Raw genomic sequence first — 16,110 nt, 5'->3', positions numbered from 1 at the left:
ACCTCATGGCAAAGAACTGTAAGCCCTTGTACACACGGTCGGAGAACCCGTCGGAATGTGTCCTATCGGACCATGTCGTCGGATAATCCGACTGTGTGTGGTATGCATTGGACTGATTCCATCTGAATATCCGTCTGACCCAATTTTCCAACATGTTGGAAATATTTCCCGACCAACTGGTTCGATCGGACATACTCCGATCATGTGTAGAGAATTTTGATCGGACCAAGTGCCACGCATGCTCAGATCAAATTCCTACATCAAAGCTATTAGCTACTAGCCTGAATGTAGTCCCATCGTAAACGAAATTACGTCATCACGTTCTGAATGATCGGATTTTTCGACAACTTAGTCCGACCGTGTGTATGCAACAGTTTCGGACACAATCCGTCGGACTAATCCGACGAACAAAATCCAACAGATTTGGTTGGCAGAATCTCCGACCGTGTGTACAGGGGCTAAGGATCTGAAAAAAAGAATTGTTGCTCTACATAAAGATTGCAAAGACCCTGAAACTGAGCTGCCCATACAGCGGTCTAACGGGACACTTTCTACTCGGAACAGGCCTCGAAATGGTTGACCAAAGAAGTTGAGTGCACATGCTCGGTGTCATATCCAGGGGTTGTCTTTGGGAAATACATATGAGTGCTGCCAGCATTGCTGCAGAGGTTGAATGGATGGGGGGGGGGGGGGGTCAGCCTGTCAGTGCCGAGACCATACGCTGCACACTGCATCAAATTGGTCTGCACAGCTGTCATCCTAGAAGGAAGCATCTTCTAAAGATAATGCACAAGAAAGCCCGCAAACAGTTTGCTAAAGAAAAGCAGATGAAGGACATGAATTACTAAAACCATGTACTGTGATCTGATGAGACCAAGAAACTTATCTGGTTGAGGTGGTGTCAAGCATGTTTGGCAACCAAATGAGGAGTACAAAGACAAGTGTGACTTGCATACAGTCAAGCATGGTGGTGGGCGTGTCCATGTCTGGGGCTGCATGAATGCTGCCGGCACTATGGGGGCTACAGTTCATGAAGGTAACCATGAATGCCAACGTGTACTGTGACATAATGAAGCTGAGCATCACCCCCCTCCCTTCGGAGAATGGGCTGCAGGGCAGTATTCCAACTACCACAAACTCGCCTCCAAGATGACCACTGCCTTTCTAAAGAAGCTGAGGTTAAAGGTGATGGACTGGCAAAGCATATCTCCAGACCTGAACCCTATTGAGCATCTGTGGAGCATCCTCAAACGAAAGGTGGAGGATCGCAAGGTCTCTAACATCCACCAGCTCCGTGATGTCCTCATGGAGGAGTGGAAGAGGACTCCAGTGGCAACCTGTGAAGCTCTGGTGAACTCCATGCCCAAGGGGATTAAGGCACTGCTGGAAAATAATGGTGGCCATGCAAAATATTGACACTTTGGGCCCAATTTGGACATTTTCACTTAGGGTAGTGTACTTCACTTAGTGTACTCACTTTTGCCAGTGGTTTAGACTTGATGGCTGTGAGTTATCTTGAGGGGACAGAAAATTTACACTGTTTAAAAACATTGTACACTCACTACTTTACATTTTAGCAAAGTGTCACATGAAAAGATGATAAAAGATTTACAAAAATGTGAGGGGTGTACTCTTTTTGTGAGATACTGTACATAAAAAGATTTCAGGTTACCGTCTTCTACATTTCTGTATTTTTTTTTTTGTTTGTTTTATTTATTTCTTGAGGCCCCCCTCACTGCCGGAAGTCTTTTTTTTTTTGTTTTGTTTTGTTTTTGGGGGGGGGGGAATGGGTGATGGTGTTTTTCAATCATCCTGGCACCATGGTTATGGTGTCAGGATGATTGACGCACATTACTTCTATTGCATTGTTATATAAAATAGTTCAACTCGCCATAATTGTCGCCTGCTACAATTGGAACTTTTTTTGCTAAGGTTGGTATTGTCACTTCCTGTGTCCCAGAGTGAAGTTGGGCATCAGAGAGATAATGTTTTCTCTCGGCTGCCTGCACTGTGAGGGCGGAACTGCAGGGAGGACGGTGAGGGATGTCCTCTCTCTGCATCCCCTGGCCTGCTGATTGGCCAGCTCACCTGCCGAGCTGCCCGTCTGCTCACCCACCCGCTGAGCTAACCGCCCGCTCACTCACCTGCTTACTGGCTCATCTGCAACTAATTGCTAATGGCTAACTGAGCTCCCGCTTCTGTCTCATCCAATCAGGAGGCCTGGGTGGCTGAGGGACTCATGGACATCTCTGGATAGAGAGGGTTCAGTTAAGTATTAGGGGCACTGGGGGGGCTGCTTTTTAGCTTAAGATAAAAAACATTCTGACTTTACAACCCCTTTAATGTAATGTCAATAAAATCCTTTGACACGTATGAAAATTTTGTAATTAAACTTCAGTATACCATAGTAATATCTGGCAAAAAGATAAAAACACTGAAGCAGCCAACTTTGGGAAATTTAGTATTTTGTGTAATTCTCAAAACTTTTGGCCACGGCTGTATAAGAGGCTGGGACTGGAAGAGAGCAGTACACAGATTTATTTATTTTTTATATTCAGAGAATTTATTAAGGTAAAACACACCTCCAGGCTTTAGAACCACTTTATAAATTAGATTGAAAAGCTAAACTTTTGTTTTTATTTGATATCATGCCCGGCCTATTTTACATTACTTTGCTTTTGACTCTTGGGTTAAAGTAGATATCCAGCTCCATCTTTTTTTGGGTAGAGTGTGGAAAGAGGAGATCCTCTGATGGACTTTTATTTCTTGTGTTCCGCTGAGAATATTTTCCACTACTCCCTTTTATCAGTCGGAGAACAAAAGTTGTAAAATCTCAATGGACACTGAAAATGGCAACATAAAACCGACACATGTTCTAATATTTCTCCATGCTCTCCACAGGAAAGTTTTTATAAAATTGCTTTAATTTCTGAATTACAGTTAGGAAACATTACTTTACTTCCTGTCTTGGTGGAAAAACAGGGTGTTAAGGGAATGTTCCAAAACTTAATTTGACTTGTGTGTTTTTTGGGGTTTTTTTTATCGCAAAAACAGGACTTTAAAGGTTCCATAACACATTAACATTTATTGATCTTTTATTTTATGCCAACATCAAAAGATGTGTAAATACAAATCTTAAAATCAAGCATGGAAAATCGTGTACAAATGCTCTTTACTCGACCATGTTGTGCCAATCTGCTTCTTCAGGAACCATAAAGCATGGTAAGTATTATCACAACATCGATATTCAAAAGATTGACTAAACAGCCTTTTCAAGCAGTCACTGATGGGGCTAGCTCTCTATGCATGAACTTTAGTGACTCCTTGCAAAGGCTGTTTAGTCAATCTTTTGAATATCAATGTTGTGACAATACTTACTATACTTATGTTTCACCAATCAGCTTCTTCAGGAGACATATCGATTGAAGAGCATTTGTCAACATAAAAATTTGTAGACTATATTCCATGGTTAATTTTAACATTTGCTTGTATTTACATATGTTATGGTGACGTACAATAAAAAGTTGACAGTTTATGATGTGTTATGGCACTTTTTGAATATATATATATATATATATATATATATATATATATATATATATATATATATATATATATATATATATATATATATATATATATTATATTTTTTTTTTTTTCTTTGGGTTTAGGTGTCTTTGATTTCCAGGTTTGAGTGGTACTTTTACAATTTTACTACTTTTGCCCATTTTGAACCCTTATGTAGGATCATTAATCTGTGGATTCCTAACAAAGCCCAGTTTGCTTTGTAACTATTCCTAGCTCATTTTGAGTGCCTTTATATGGTAGAATAATTTCTTGCGTCCTCTGGTTCAGGCTATTTCAAGTTCTTTGGAGGAAGCCAAGTTATGACTGTTTTCCTCTCTACCACCTGCAACTGGATTGTAGCATCCACACAATATAGTTTTCATTTAAACTGCAGGTCTTTGGCATGCTTTCCTTCAGGCAGTTTTGACTTTTCTTATTTAACCCTGTCAGCCCATCCACATTAGGTATCTGAGATCCTTGGGGCTGTCAGCGGAGTATGACGTGACAAAAACATGCTGATGTGACCAGATTTCTCATGCAGAGAAAGGAAAATGTTTTTCCAGACAAGCCACATGTGTTTGCATTCAAGATGGGACACGAGTCACCTAACATAACCCCCTTTACTTAAAGGCTTTCTGCGTTCTTGAGTGGGTTAGGGTTACGGAGCATTGTGTTGTAGTGTAAACATTCCTGTACGTTTTTAGTCTGCAGAGCTGATTCAGTCTGGTCTGGTAACTAGATCATCAGACATGGGAACGCTGTGAAAACATTTTATGGGGTGATTTCAGAGACTTCAAATTCCTGGCCATGTGAGCTTTACCTGCTAAAGGCTAAAATTGTTCCCTTCTACTTTGGCCTCTGACTTAAACTTTCACTATTATTCTGGGTAGGGGGGTAATTGCTCTGATTGGATTTATTTTTGACATATTAATCTACCCAAACCTGAAATTTCAATTATAGGAAGCTTTTACTGTTTGAAAGTGTGCCTGGGCAAACAGAACAAAACAAAAATCAGTACCTCTCAACGCACACTTTTCCATGTGTCATCCTCTTAAAAAAATAAAAAAAAATTGCTGCATGTTCAGAAAATACCTGCCGATTCTGCCAAATAATGGTTGTAATTACTCCAACTTTACATCCAGTGAGCTCATAAGCATTTGTTTTCAGCCTCTCCCAGTTCTCTGCTGGACTACAGAACATATCCCTCTTGTGTTATGGGGATCAGGGGAGGACTTGGTGGGTTCTGTAGCCCAGTAGATGACAAGTTGGGTAGGGCTGATGACACTGGTTAAGATTTGAATGCAGCAGAGGCAGCATTGTAAGCTCACTACACAGATGGGAGCTTACTAAATATTAGGTAGGATCAACTGGTATTTTTCTGTGTTTGTAGGATTTTTAAATTGGAGACCATTTTAAAACAATTGCAACATATGCAGAAGTGTGTGTGTGTGTGTGTGTGTGTGTTTTAGGTACACCTGTTCAATTGCTTGATAACACAAATTGCTAATCAGCCAATCACATGGCAGCAACTAAATCCATTTAGGCATCTAGACGTGGTGAAGATGCTGAAGTTCAAACCAAGCATCAGAATGGGGAAGAAAGGGGTTTTAGGTGACTTTGAACGTGGCATAGTTGTTACCAGATGGGCTAGTCTGGGTAATTAAACTGCCGATCTACTGGGATTTTAATGCACAACCATCTCTAGGGTTTATAGAGAATGATCTGAAAGAGAAGATATCCAGGGAGCGTCAGTTGTGGATGAAAATGCCTTGTTGAGGTCAGGCGAATAGGCAGACTGGTTTGAGATGATAAAGGCGACTAACTCAAATAACTACTCGTTACGACCATGGTATGCAGATTCAGTTCAGGCTGGTGGTGGTGGCGACGGCATAATGGTTTGTTTAAATGCCACAGCCTGAGTATTGTTGCTCACCATGTCCAGCCCTTAGATTACAGTGTACCCTTCTTCTGATGGATATTTCCAGCAGGATAATCTACCGGGTCTCAAAGTTCAAATCTTCTCACCACTGATTTCTTGAACATGACAATGAGATCACTGTACTCCAATGGCCTCCAGTCACCAGATCTCAAACCAATAGAGCACCTTTGGGAAATGGTGGAACAGGAGGTTTGCATCATAAATGTGCAGCTGACAAATCTGCAGCAATTGTGTGATGTTATCATGTCAATATGGATCAAAATCTCTGAGAAATGTTTCTAACACCTTGTTGAATCTATATCTATGTGTGTAAAGAAAAACTGCACTGTAGCTCAATCCCTATTGTGGCTGTAACTCAATTGTGGAATATACACAAATATATACATTAACAGAATAGGAGCTGCACTCTAAATATATAAAGTGACAATGTGTCAGAATTACTGCAGTGACACTAATTGTATAACAACTCCCAAGGCGAGTGAGTAATAAGGGAAGCAAATGAATCCTCCAATAAAGTGGGGACACCCAAAGTAAAGTACTTCTCCTCCTGTGACTGTATTATTCACATTGCATAAAGTGAGAATCCACCACCACCTGAAGTGCACGCTTACCAACTTGCACAAGCTAGCTCGCTTGTGGGGAACACCCAGCCCCAGGGTCGTTTCTTCTGAGGATGGCAATGGAATGGCACGGCACATTGATCCACAACCTCCACACACCATTACCCAGTGGATACTTTTGTGCAGTCACAGGAACAATGGCAATCCAAGGTCCTCACTCAACATTGGTATTCATACAGCCCAAAAGAAAGGAAAGGGTCGCCATAGGTAAAAACTGACTGGTGTTTATTAAGACAGTACCACTTAAATATAAGTAAGGTTCTTCCAATATTAGCTATATTTTAGCTTTCAACTTTTAATGGGCAGAATAATCACAATAATTATGGTTTCTATTTTTAATAAAATTATATTTTTCAATATTTTCAGTTGAATTTTTCCCTCCCCCTTTTTTTTTTCTTGTTTTTCTGTCCTGCAGATTTCCTGCAGCTGAAGTTGTATATTTAGAAAGGCTCTGACTGTGAGGTTATTATCTGACAATATTGTGTTTGTTCCGTTTTTAGATCTGGACGGCAGTGGATTCATCTCAGATTATGAGCTTCATTTTCTATTTAAGGAAGCAAACCTTCCTCTTCCTGGATACAAAGTGCGAGAGATCATTCAGAAGCTGATGAATGATGGCGACAAAAATAAGGATGGGAAGATAGGCTTTGAAGAATTTGTTTTTGTAAGCCCTGTTTTCTATGTTGAAGTGACGCAATAAGATGTTTGTTTTTCCCTTTGTATATGCAGACTGGCTATTGTGGATTCCTCAGTCTTAGCAAAATGTAAAAATACACCTGTCCAAAACAGGCATGCAAAAATTGTATGTCGGACTTAAAGTGGAATTCCAGGCTAAACCCCAACAAATCTTAAGTTCCCTCATAACACCTATGCTCACAAACCTGTGTATGAAAATTGTACTGTATATACTTGCCTATTTTCAGGTTGTTTCGGTCCAATCACATCTCCCCTGTCAGCCAGAGGTGGCTTCAGGAAAGAGGAGACTGCGCTAAACAATTTCTAGAAAAGCCTGGAGTTGTGACTAATGGGCTCCTATCGCTCATCTATTGTTTGGCACCCCCCCCCCAAAGCTTCTGCTGGCTAACACATGGTAGTCAGTTAATGTGACTGGGACCGCAGTGGCCTTAAAATGGGTAAATCGATACATCTTTCTCACAGGTTAGTCAGCATAGGTGTTAAAGGGGGGGGGGGGGGGGGGGGCTATTTTTATGATTAGGTTTATCCTGGAACTCCACGTTAAGCAAGAATTTCCGTACTAATGTCACATTCCTTACAGTAGGTTAAATGCAGAGAATTTATTTATTTTGTTGAAACAAAGCTTATTTAAGATGAACGGCCTACGCTAGATCACATTAACTATTCTAGCAAATGTCATCATTGTTAGGTTGCTAAATGCCAACTCCACCAAAAACTGTTTGGCAAGCTGACATAAGCTAAATTTCATGCTCGTTTGTTACCTTGGATCGGAAGAAATTACAGACTGTTCAGCCATTGTGCCACATACAAAGGAGATGATGGTGTTACACTTCCTGCATTGGGTTCTCCTTTATACAAAATAAGCAGGAAGTTAGTGTATCTCCAGCCTTTTAGTTGTGGGTGAAGTAAGGCAGGATTGGATCCTCTGAGTTTTTTCTGGTATCTGTCTTGAACAGATCTCCTTGTTTTCTGTCCCTGATCCTCAATATTTATGGATCAGACTGTTGATCTTGGTGACATGCACCATGCGTAGCAAAGTCCGTCCTGTCACTGTTTAATTGGAAACCCCTTTAGCAAAAAGACCCCTGTTAAAGGGTGGTTGAGTCAAGTTGCTAGTCCAACAGAAACCGCTTTAATTAGGATTGTAGCAAAACATAGCTGTCAGTGTGGAGAGATGATTATAATCCACAGTTAGTATCCAGTCCAAAGGCACAAAGTGTTTCCTAGAGTGGAATTGTATGTATTCACAGGGTTTAACTGTTGGAAAAATAGCTCAATGACGCTGTTGTGAAGCTGGCTAAAACTGGCTAAGCGGTAACAGCAGGAGGCAAAGTAAAAGGAGGCAATTAAAGGACCTATGGTCCGCTCACCTGACCATTCATGGAGCGAAATATTCATAGTCCTGTACTATCTTTCTCCGGTCAGGGGGGCTTTATGTTCCATTTGTTGAGCGGAGTCTGTGGGGCTCCAGTGAGCAGTTTGTTAGCACTGTGTAAGTATCAGGCCCCCTGGGCCACCGTCTGCTTGTCTCAGCCGAGATAGTCGCTGCTGGCTTCAGGTGATCAACTGCGCATGCACAAGCGAGATGAGATGCATCATCCACAATGCATAGAGCATCTTTCATGATGCCAAATCCGACATGTTTCACCAGGATATATATATACTTTTTTGATGAAGTGCATAAGCGTTGGGGTAGGAGATACAGCAGGACACTGAGCTTCCCAGTGAAAGGCTGTTCATCTGGGGCATGTCGGGACAAAATACAGATCAATGGAGAGGTGCAGACTGAGTTTCCAGCACAGCTAGAGAACTGACCATGCTGTGTAATTGTAATTTGTAATTGGAAAGTGGAGAGACGGAGAGGAGCATCAGGGATTTCACATAAAGGAAGTAATACAAAGAGAATAGGATACTTTTTCATACAAGTACATGGTACAGCCGGCACAAATCGGGAATATGAAATGTTTGGTTTACATATTCATTAACTTGGGATTAGTGATATAAAATACCCTGTATTTGGAGAGCGAAAAGCAGTACAAGGAGCAAGTAAGTTGTGCTCATTTGCAAACAATAAGCATGTTGATATGAGGAAAGAGCAGAGTGACAGATGACCTTGTAACCCTTCACTGTCCAGTCAAACAGGAGAAGGGACAAAACCTTTTAATTTTACCCAACAGAAAAGTCGGGTCTTCTGCCCTGGCAGACAGGGCCCTGCTTTGTGGCAGAGCTGTTTAGATCTTGGGACTGGATATAAAAAAATGCAAATCCTTTGGCAGGTAAAATTACTTTCTAATAGGTATTTTATCGGGTTTTTATTTTCTTGTTCAGTGCTTAACTTTAAAGTGTTATGGCTGCAGTACTGAGCTGGCTGGTAATTGGTTAGGTTTATGGCCTTCTAGTAATAGGTGAATAATGATGACCGAGTGCTGGGCAGGCTATTGAGCAAGTCCTACCACTGACTAGGAATGAGGGCTAGAATGTGCAGTCCTAGAATAACTGGAAGGCTTCCATCATGACTCCCAGCTCCTACAATGGCAGTGTTTACAGCTGGTTTTTGATGGGAGTGTGAATGTATTATGTTTATATTGACACTATCCCTGCATATTTGACAGACATTACATCTCTACTGCCAGCTAATCGCACAGTACATTCTGAAGTTTACTTTCTGGGTTATAGGTCTCTGCAGGAGATCTGTGTGTTGGCCAAGCTGGGGCTGGGAAAAAAGTTCTTTGAAACCATTAACTGCTTGTGGTATGATTAGCTTGTGTTTTTCTAGTGTAAAGGAAACATCTGTCAAATTCTGAGAAGTACCAGCATGAAGCCCATCATACCTGCTATGTTCAACTTATTAGCCGTCTGCTGCTCCTGTTAAAATGTTGACCAGACGGAACTGGCAGACGTTCACTGGATGTCCACTTAGACTGTGAAGGACAACCTTGACCTTGTCTGCTGAGAGGTTGATGGGTTATATTTGGATTTAGTTCCGACATAGTCTAAACTTAACAAACCAAAGGGTAGTTTTCCTATCCTTCAGGGAGTGTTTTGAGTTGAGGGGTGTTAGAGATTCTTTAATACATAAAGCCAATAGTGTTTTCTGTTTACATTCATATTACTGTTGCAGAATAATCAGTCCAAAACCCTATAGCCAAAGTCTGCACATATTTAGAATGTGGTACTCGGTTGAAATTTACCAGACTGTTCTAAAATGAATATGATCATGCCTGCTTTATTCCCTAGTGAATCAGCACTTGATGACTGATTCAAACGAGCAGTCAGGTTCCATTTGAAGCTGCAAAACTGGGACAGGAAATGGTAGCCTCATGTGACGTTCTATGCAGTGTGACCAGAGTGTGTAGGGTCACAATACTGAACAAGCATAGTTAACATACTAGTCCTTTGGCAGAATACAATATGTATATAGATAGGGTTGTGCTAAAGGTGGAAATCTTGCTAAATTTTCCCTGAGGCCAATTCAGACTTTGCATTGCATTAAAGAACTTGCATTATTTCGGTGCACTGTGTTAAGGCAGCCTCCTCATTTTGAATATGCTTTCAGCGCACTCTTATGCCACGTACACACTATCGGAATTCTCGTTCGGAAGAAGCTCTGATGGTTTTCCTGATGGAATTCTGGTCAAGCTGTCTACACACGGTCACACCAAATTCCGATTGTTTAGAATGCGGTGACGTTCAACACGTACGACGGGACTAGAAAAGAAGTTCAATAGCCAGTAGCCAATAGCTTCTGTCTCCTAGTTAAATCTGAGCATGCGTGATTTTTGGCGTGTCGCAATTGCATACACACGATCAGAATTTCCGATAGAAAGTTTTTCCGTCTGGAAAATTGAGCACATTCTATACATTTTTGGCTGGTGGAAATTCGGACCACTAAATTCCGATGGAGCATACGCATCGCATTTTCCGATGAAAAGATCTCATCTGTCTTTTTCTGGACGGAATTCCGATCATGTGTACGTGGCACAATAGTCATTTGGGGTGACATTCAAAATAATTGGCACTGCGAAACAGCACTACTGCGCACATGTTGCCACGCATTGTGGCAACATGTGATTAAGCTTTCATGTTACTGAGCATTACCATAACACATGTCTGAATATAACCTTAATCTGAGTTCTGTGCTATTCACTATAAGAATTGCTCCACTTATTTGTAGGTATTTCCATAGCTCACAACTAGATATTAAACTAGAAGCACACAACCTTACCATACATAGGTGTATTGGGACTCATCTTTACATGTGCTTGCCCCTTCATGAAGGAGGTTGGCCCAGAGAAAGAAAATGCATATTTCTTTTTGGGTCAGCACATTTATTTAGCTGTAAGAATCATAGCTGAGCTTTTTACAACTGGAACTACTTTATCCCTGTCAATGCAGTGGGAAAGGAAATATCTACAACTCTGGTCCTCAACCAATGGTAATGGAACCTCAAAGTGTTTCTGATATTCAATTAGCTTTGCTGCTTATAAAAATGTATTTACAGTACCTCATAACAGGAACATGGTTTATAATTTAAAAGCAATATGGGTATTGTAGATCAGGTTATCTCAACCTGGGTTCCTCCAGAAGTTAGGGGTTCCTTGAGCAAGTTCTGCCTCTTAGATACGTTCCCACTAACACCATTAATCCTTTTGGCTATCTGTAAGGGGGGTAATTCTTCCCAATGGCCAAGTGTAAGGAGCATTCTTCACATCACACTGAGTTGTAGATATAGCAAGTTTTTTAGCAGGGGTTCCCTGAAAATTATTTCAAGGGTTCCTCTGTGTTGAAAAGGCTGAGAGGCTGCTCTAGATGCATGCACCTCAGATTACCTCAGATACTCATCTGTGGCGCATATTGGTAATTACTTTGTAAAGATGTACTTTGTTGAATCTGAGAGCAACTCATCTACTGATTCTGTCCCTACTTACGTTTTTGCCAAATTATTAAAGGAGAATTCTACCTTTTGCAAAAGATACATTTTTATTTACACATGTGCAGTTATATATTTTTGCATTTGAGCCTGCAAAGCATTACATCAGCAATGGACTACAAGTGCAGTGATGTCCTGACACTTGTGCTCCAATGAGAAAATCTATGGATGATGGGGATTTGCAGCATTTTTATTCACAACTGTCTGTAAATGACCATTGTGGTTGTGTGGGCAGAGCCACGCACAACCTTGTCAATGCCAAATGTGACAGGATGCTGTGGGGTGAAGAACTCTGCAATTCTTTAAAAGAAGGGAGTGTTGGGGAGCTGTGTATGTAGACGATGGTTCATGTTATACTCTAAATATGTTTTGAAAAATGGTCAGAAAGGTGGAAGTGGCTTTTAAATGTGGTTTTCTAGTTCTGTATGGCAGGCTAGTTCCCATTTTTTGTCTGCCATTCCTGATCATGTTTTCTAGGAGTTCATGGTGTATATGGTGCAAATATGCCCACAAAACTGAAAATGTCAAGAGTCGTACTAGACTGCTACAATTTTTTTTATTTTTTTTGTCATCTGTCAAGACTGCGTAGAGTGTGATTGACCTTTCCACTCAAGTTGATACTTTGCGCTTATGTAATTAGAGCTTTTTAGACCCTAAATTGTTTCATATTCCTGAGGAAGCTGGTTTTTGGCAATTTGTGAAAAAAAGCAGCCATGCATGTTCAGAAGTCATGGTAGACTGGCTCGGCCTGATTAAATTAGGAGGCTTTCTCATATTTGGGCAGACATTAATGAACCCCCTCTGCTTGCACTTCTGGGCCATGTTTCATCCTGTTATTTAACCACTTGAAAGCTGAAGTCAGCCCACCTTCTCCAGGTTCCTGGACTGGGGGTTAAGTAGATATGTTGGTCTTTTTACATTTGTGAAGTTATGGTTCTGTTTATGGAGAACTTTGGGCATTCATGTGACAGAACGGTTTTAGTCATGGTCAACAGACAATTTGTTTGCCACTTAACTTCAGGAGTGCACTAGGCAAAACATGTAATGTGAAAAACAGAACTGTACAGTTCTGCCCAGGGGGTGGTCCCTCTAGCAATAACCCCTCAGCCTGCTGACTTTTTTTTTCTTTTCTGCCTAATAAAGAAGGGCCTAGGCTCCCTGTGAACAAAAGTGCTACCGCATGAAGGTTCCTGTCACATGGGTGGGGGGTTGCCTTCGGGAGTTTGCAGCTTGGTGGGCCTCTCGGCTGTCCAACCAGTGGGTCCGCAAATTAATTTTATTGGGCTACAAGATAGTCCCTCTCTTGGACACCAAACAGATTCTTTCCCTCCAGCATCCCCTTACTCCAGGCTCACCGGGAGGCCCTGTTTGGGGCAGTAAGAGTCCTGCTCAGCTGCGGGGTGATGGTGCCCGTTCCAGAAACAGAAAGGTTTCAGGGATTCTTTTCCAATCTGTAGTCCCCAAAAAGGAAGGAGTATGTCCAATCCTGGACCTAAAAGCCCTCAATCGCTTTGTGAAAGTACAGAGATTCAGAATGCAATCTGTTGGCTCTGTAGTCGCTGCACTCCATTAAGGGGACTCCCTGGCGTCTCTGGACGTGTACCTGCACATACCCATATGCCTCAGGCATCAGAGGTTTCTGCGACTTGCAGTAGGGGAAGACCACTACCAGTTTGTGGCTCTCCCTTTGGCCTGGCTTCAGCACCCCGAGTCTTTACCAAGATACTGGCTCCAATTTTGCCGTTGTTGCGACAATGTGGGATTGCAATCGTGGGTTACCTAGACAATCTCCTTCTGAGAGCAGCTTCTGCCTCGCAAACTCTACAGGAATTTGGGTGCGTGTTGAACCTCAGTCGGTACTAGTGCCGACTCAGCACCTGGAGTACCTAGGCTTACTACTGGACTCCGTGGAAGCGAGTGTTCCTCCCTTCAGACAAACTGCAGACTCTCTCAGCCGCAGTGAAGTTGTTGATGAACTGCAGATGGTCATTGCTGTGTTTCTGCATGCGTGTTCTGGGCCTCATGGTAGCCTCCTTTGAGGCAGTACTGTACGCCCAATTTCACACCAGAGTCTTGCAGAAGGAGATATTGTCCAAATGGGACAAATCTCCTTTATCCCTGGATCTGCAGATTCGGGTGAGCAAGTTAGTCAGGGGCTCTTCTCTGGTGGCTGAGATCTCTGGCCCTTCGGTCTGGGAAATTGATTCGGGAAATCAATCCTACCCCTTCATTGGACGGTGATCACTACAGACGCCAGCCTGACAGGCTGGGATGGAGTACAGGGAGTACAATCGACCCAGGGCCTCTAGTCGAGGGAGGAATCCCAGTTACCGATCAATGGGCTCGAAGCTTTGAGCAATCCGGCTATGCCTCTCCACATGTTCGATGAGTCTGCGAGGGCGTCCGATCAGAATCCAGTCAGACAATGCCACGGCGTGGCATATGCCAACCATCAAGGAGGAACAGGAAGCTCCGCTGCAGCACAGGAGGTCACGCACATCCTTCGGTGGGCAGAGTGACATGTACCGGCTCTGTCGGTCATGTACATCCCGGGAGTAGAAAACTGGCAGGCGGACTATCTAAGTTGCCAGATGCTGGACCCAGGAGACTGGTCACTACATCAGGAGGTGGTCAGGCTTCTTTGCCTTCAATGGGGCACACCAGATGTGGATCTTCTGGCCTCTCTGCTCAGTCGAAAGGTGATGAGGTTTGTGTCCAGGCGAAGAGATCCTTGGGCTGACGTGTCAAACGCGTTGGTGGCTCCATGGGAGCAGTACCGGCAGATTTAAGCCTTCCCTCCGCTCAAACTGTTACCACGTCTGCTCCACAGAATGAAGGCCGAGGGGGATTACAGTAATACCGATGGGCCTCGGCATCCTTGGTACGCCGATTTGATACGCCTGATGGCGGATGCTCCTTGGCGGTTGCCGATGCGAGAATCTATCGCAAGGTCCGATACTCCATCCTGCTTTACCACCGCTGGTTTTAATAGCATGGCTGTTGAAAGCCAGGTGCCGAGGTCTGCCGGACTTGGTAATTTCCACTATGCTGGGGTGGCAGTGCCTGAATAGTTGAAGCTGGGATCAGTAGCCACAGGAGGAAGCATACAACCTGGAAACTTATGTTTTTTTTTTTCTACACAACCAAGGGGCCTTGGGTTCCTGCCTGTAATAGGCCCTTGCCTTTAATCTGAGTGACACACAGATCTTCACACAATGATCCATCTGGGTTCTGCAAGCATGAGTTGTATATAGGAAGTGTCCCTGAAGTGCTAAAGTTAAGTGGGCCTCCAATTCCTATCCACATTATTGCCCTCAAATAAAAACAAATTCGCTAACTTCTCTGCCTGCAAAAAATAGTTTTGCCTGGCTGTGCAGGGTGGATGATCCCAGTTCATTTGCAGCCCTTAAGGGGGTGCACTACAAACATATGTGCATTAATCCATATTTTGTTGTGCATTAAAGTGGTGCTAAAGGTTTTTCACCTTCATACATTCTGTGCATTGGGTAAACAACCTTTCAGGTACAGCAGGGTAGTCCAAACTTTTTTCAAAGAGGGCCAGATTTGATGAAGTGAACATGCACGAGGGCTGACCATTTTGCCTGACATTCTTTGAACCATTAAAATTCGGTCTGTGTTCGTTCAAACACTAATACACAGCCCAACAATAATTCTCTAGCCTTTGTGGCTGTGTTTAAGAGATGAGCTCGGGCGTGTTATTTGGATATACCGTATTTATTGGCAAATAGTACGCACCTTCATTTTAAGAGGGAAGTTTCAGGAAAAAAACTTAAAATTTTAAATAACTTTGAAGCAAAATAAGGGTCAGCGCCCATCTGCGCACCCACCATTGCCGGGAATGCAGCAGCCACCATTGCCGGGAATGTACTCACCATTGCCATCAGTGCAGCCTTCAAGGGGGCAGGACGAGTGCCAAAGAACAGGAGAATCTCATGTTTACACAGCGGCCTCTTTAAGAGTCCCGCCTCCTTTGATGGACAGGACAGTTGTCCATTGGCGGAGACAGGACTTCCTATTACAGAGGCTGCCATGTAAACAGGAAATACTCCTGTGTGCAGGGCACTCGTACCGCCTCCTATCTCCGAGGCAGCCGGACTATATATCTTTTGTGGCCCTGGCGCTGAGAGATCGTCGGGGGGGGGGGGGGGCACAAAAGATATACATGTTTAGATAACCAGGCGGGTCGTTCAAAACCAGGCCTTGGGCCGGACTTTGGACATGTCTGAGGTATGGACTCAATCCCGAGATCACCCCATATGATATTTAACATAAGTTCTTTCAAACTAGTGAATTAAAGGACTTTCCTTACAATACTGAGCGAAGGATCTGCATTTAGC

At 42.8% G+C, this 16,110-nt stretch overlaps 1 protein-coding gene across 4 annotated transcripts in view; it reads left to right on the top strand.

The window, feature by feature from the left end:
• PLS3 (plastin 3) overlaps positions 1 to 16,110 on the top strand; it is a 132,163-nt gene that overhangs the window by 75,841 nt on the left and 40,212 nt on the right. For all 4 annotated transcript variants that reach the window (XM_077448119.1, XM_077447882.1, XM_077448041.1 and 1 more), the window contains one exon: positions 6,627 to 6,790. In XM_077448119.1, the coding sequence (XP_077304245.1) occupies positions 6,627 to 6,790 (164 nt within the window). The remainder of the gene's footprint in view (positions 1 to 6,626; positions 6,791 to 16,110) is intronic.

This window comes from Lithobates pipiens, unplaced genomic scaffold (genome assembly GCF_037356315.1).
Source record: "Lithobates pipiens isolate NorthernLeopardFrog02 unplaced genomic scaffold, aLitPip1_a1.2 Scaffold_1, whole genome shotgun sequence".
In the NCBI taxonomy this organism is placed as follows: domain Eukaryota; kingdom Metazoa; phylum Chordata; class Amphibia; order Anura; family Ranidae; genus Lithobates; species Lithobates pipiens.
Note: the sequence above shows the minus strand (reverse complement) of the source record. Positions and strands in the feature narration are given on the sequence as shown.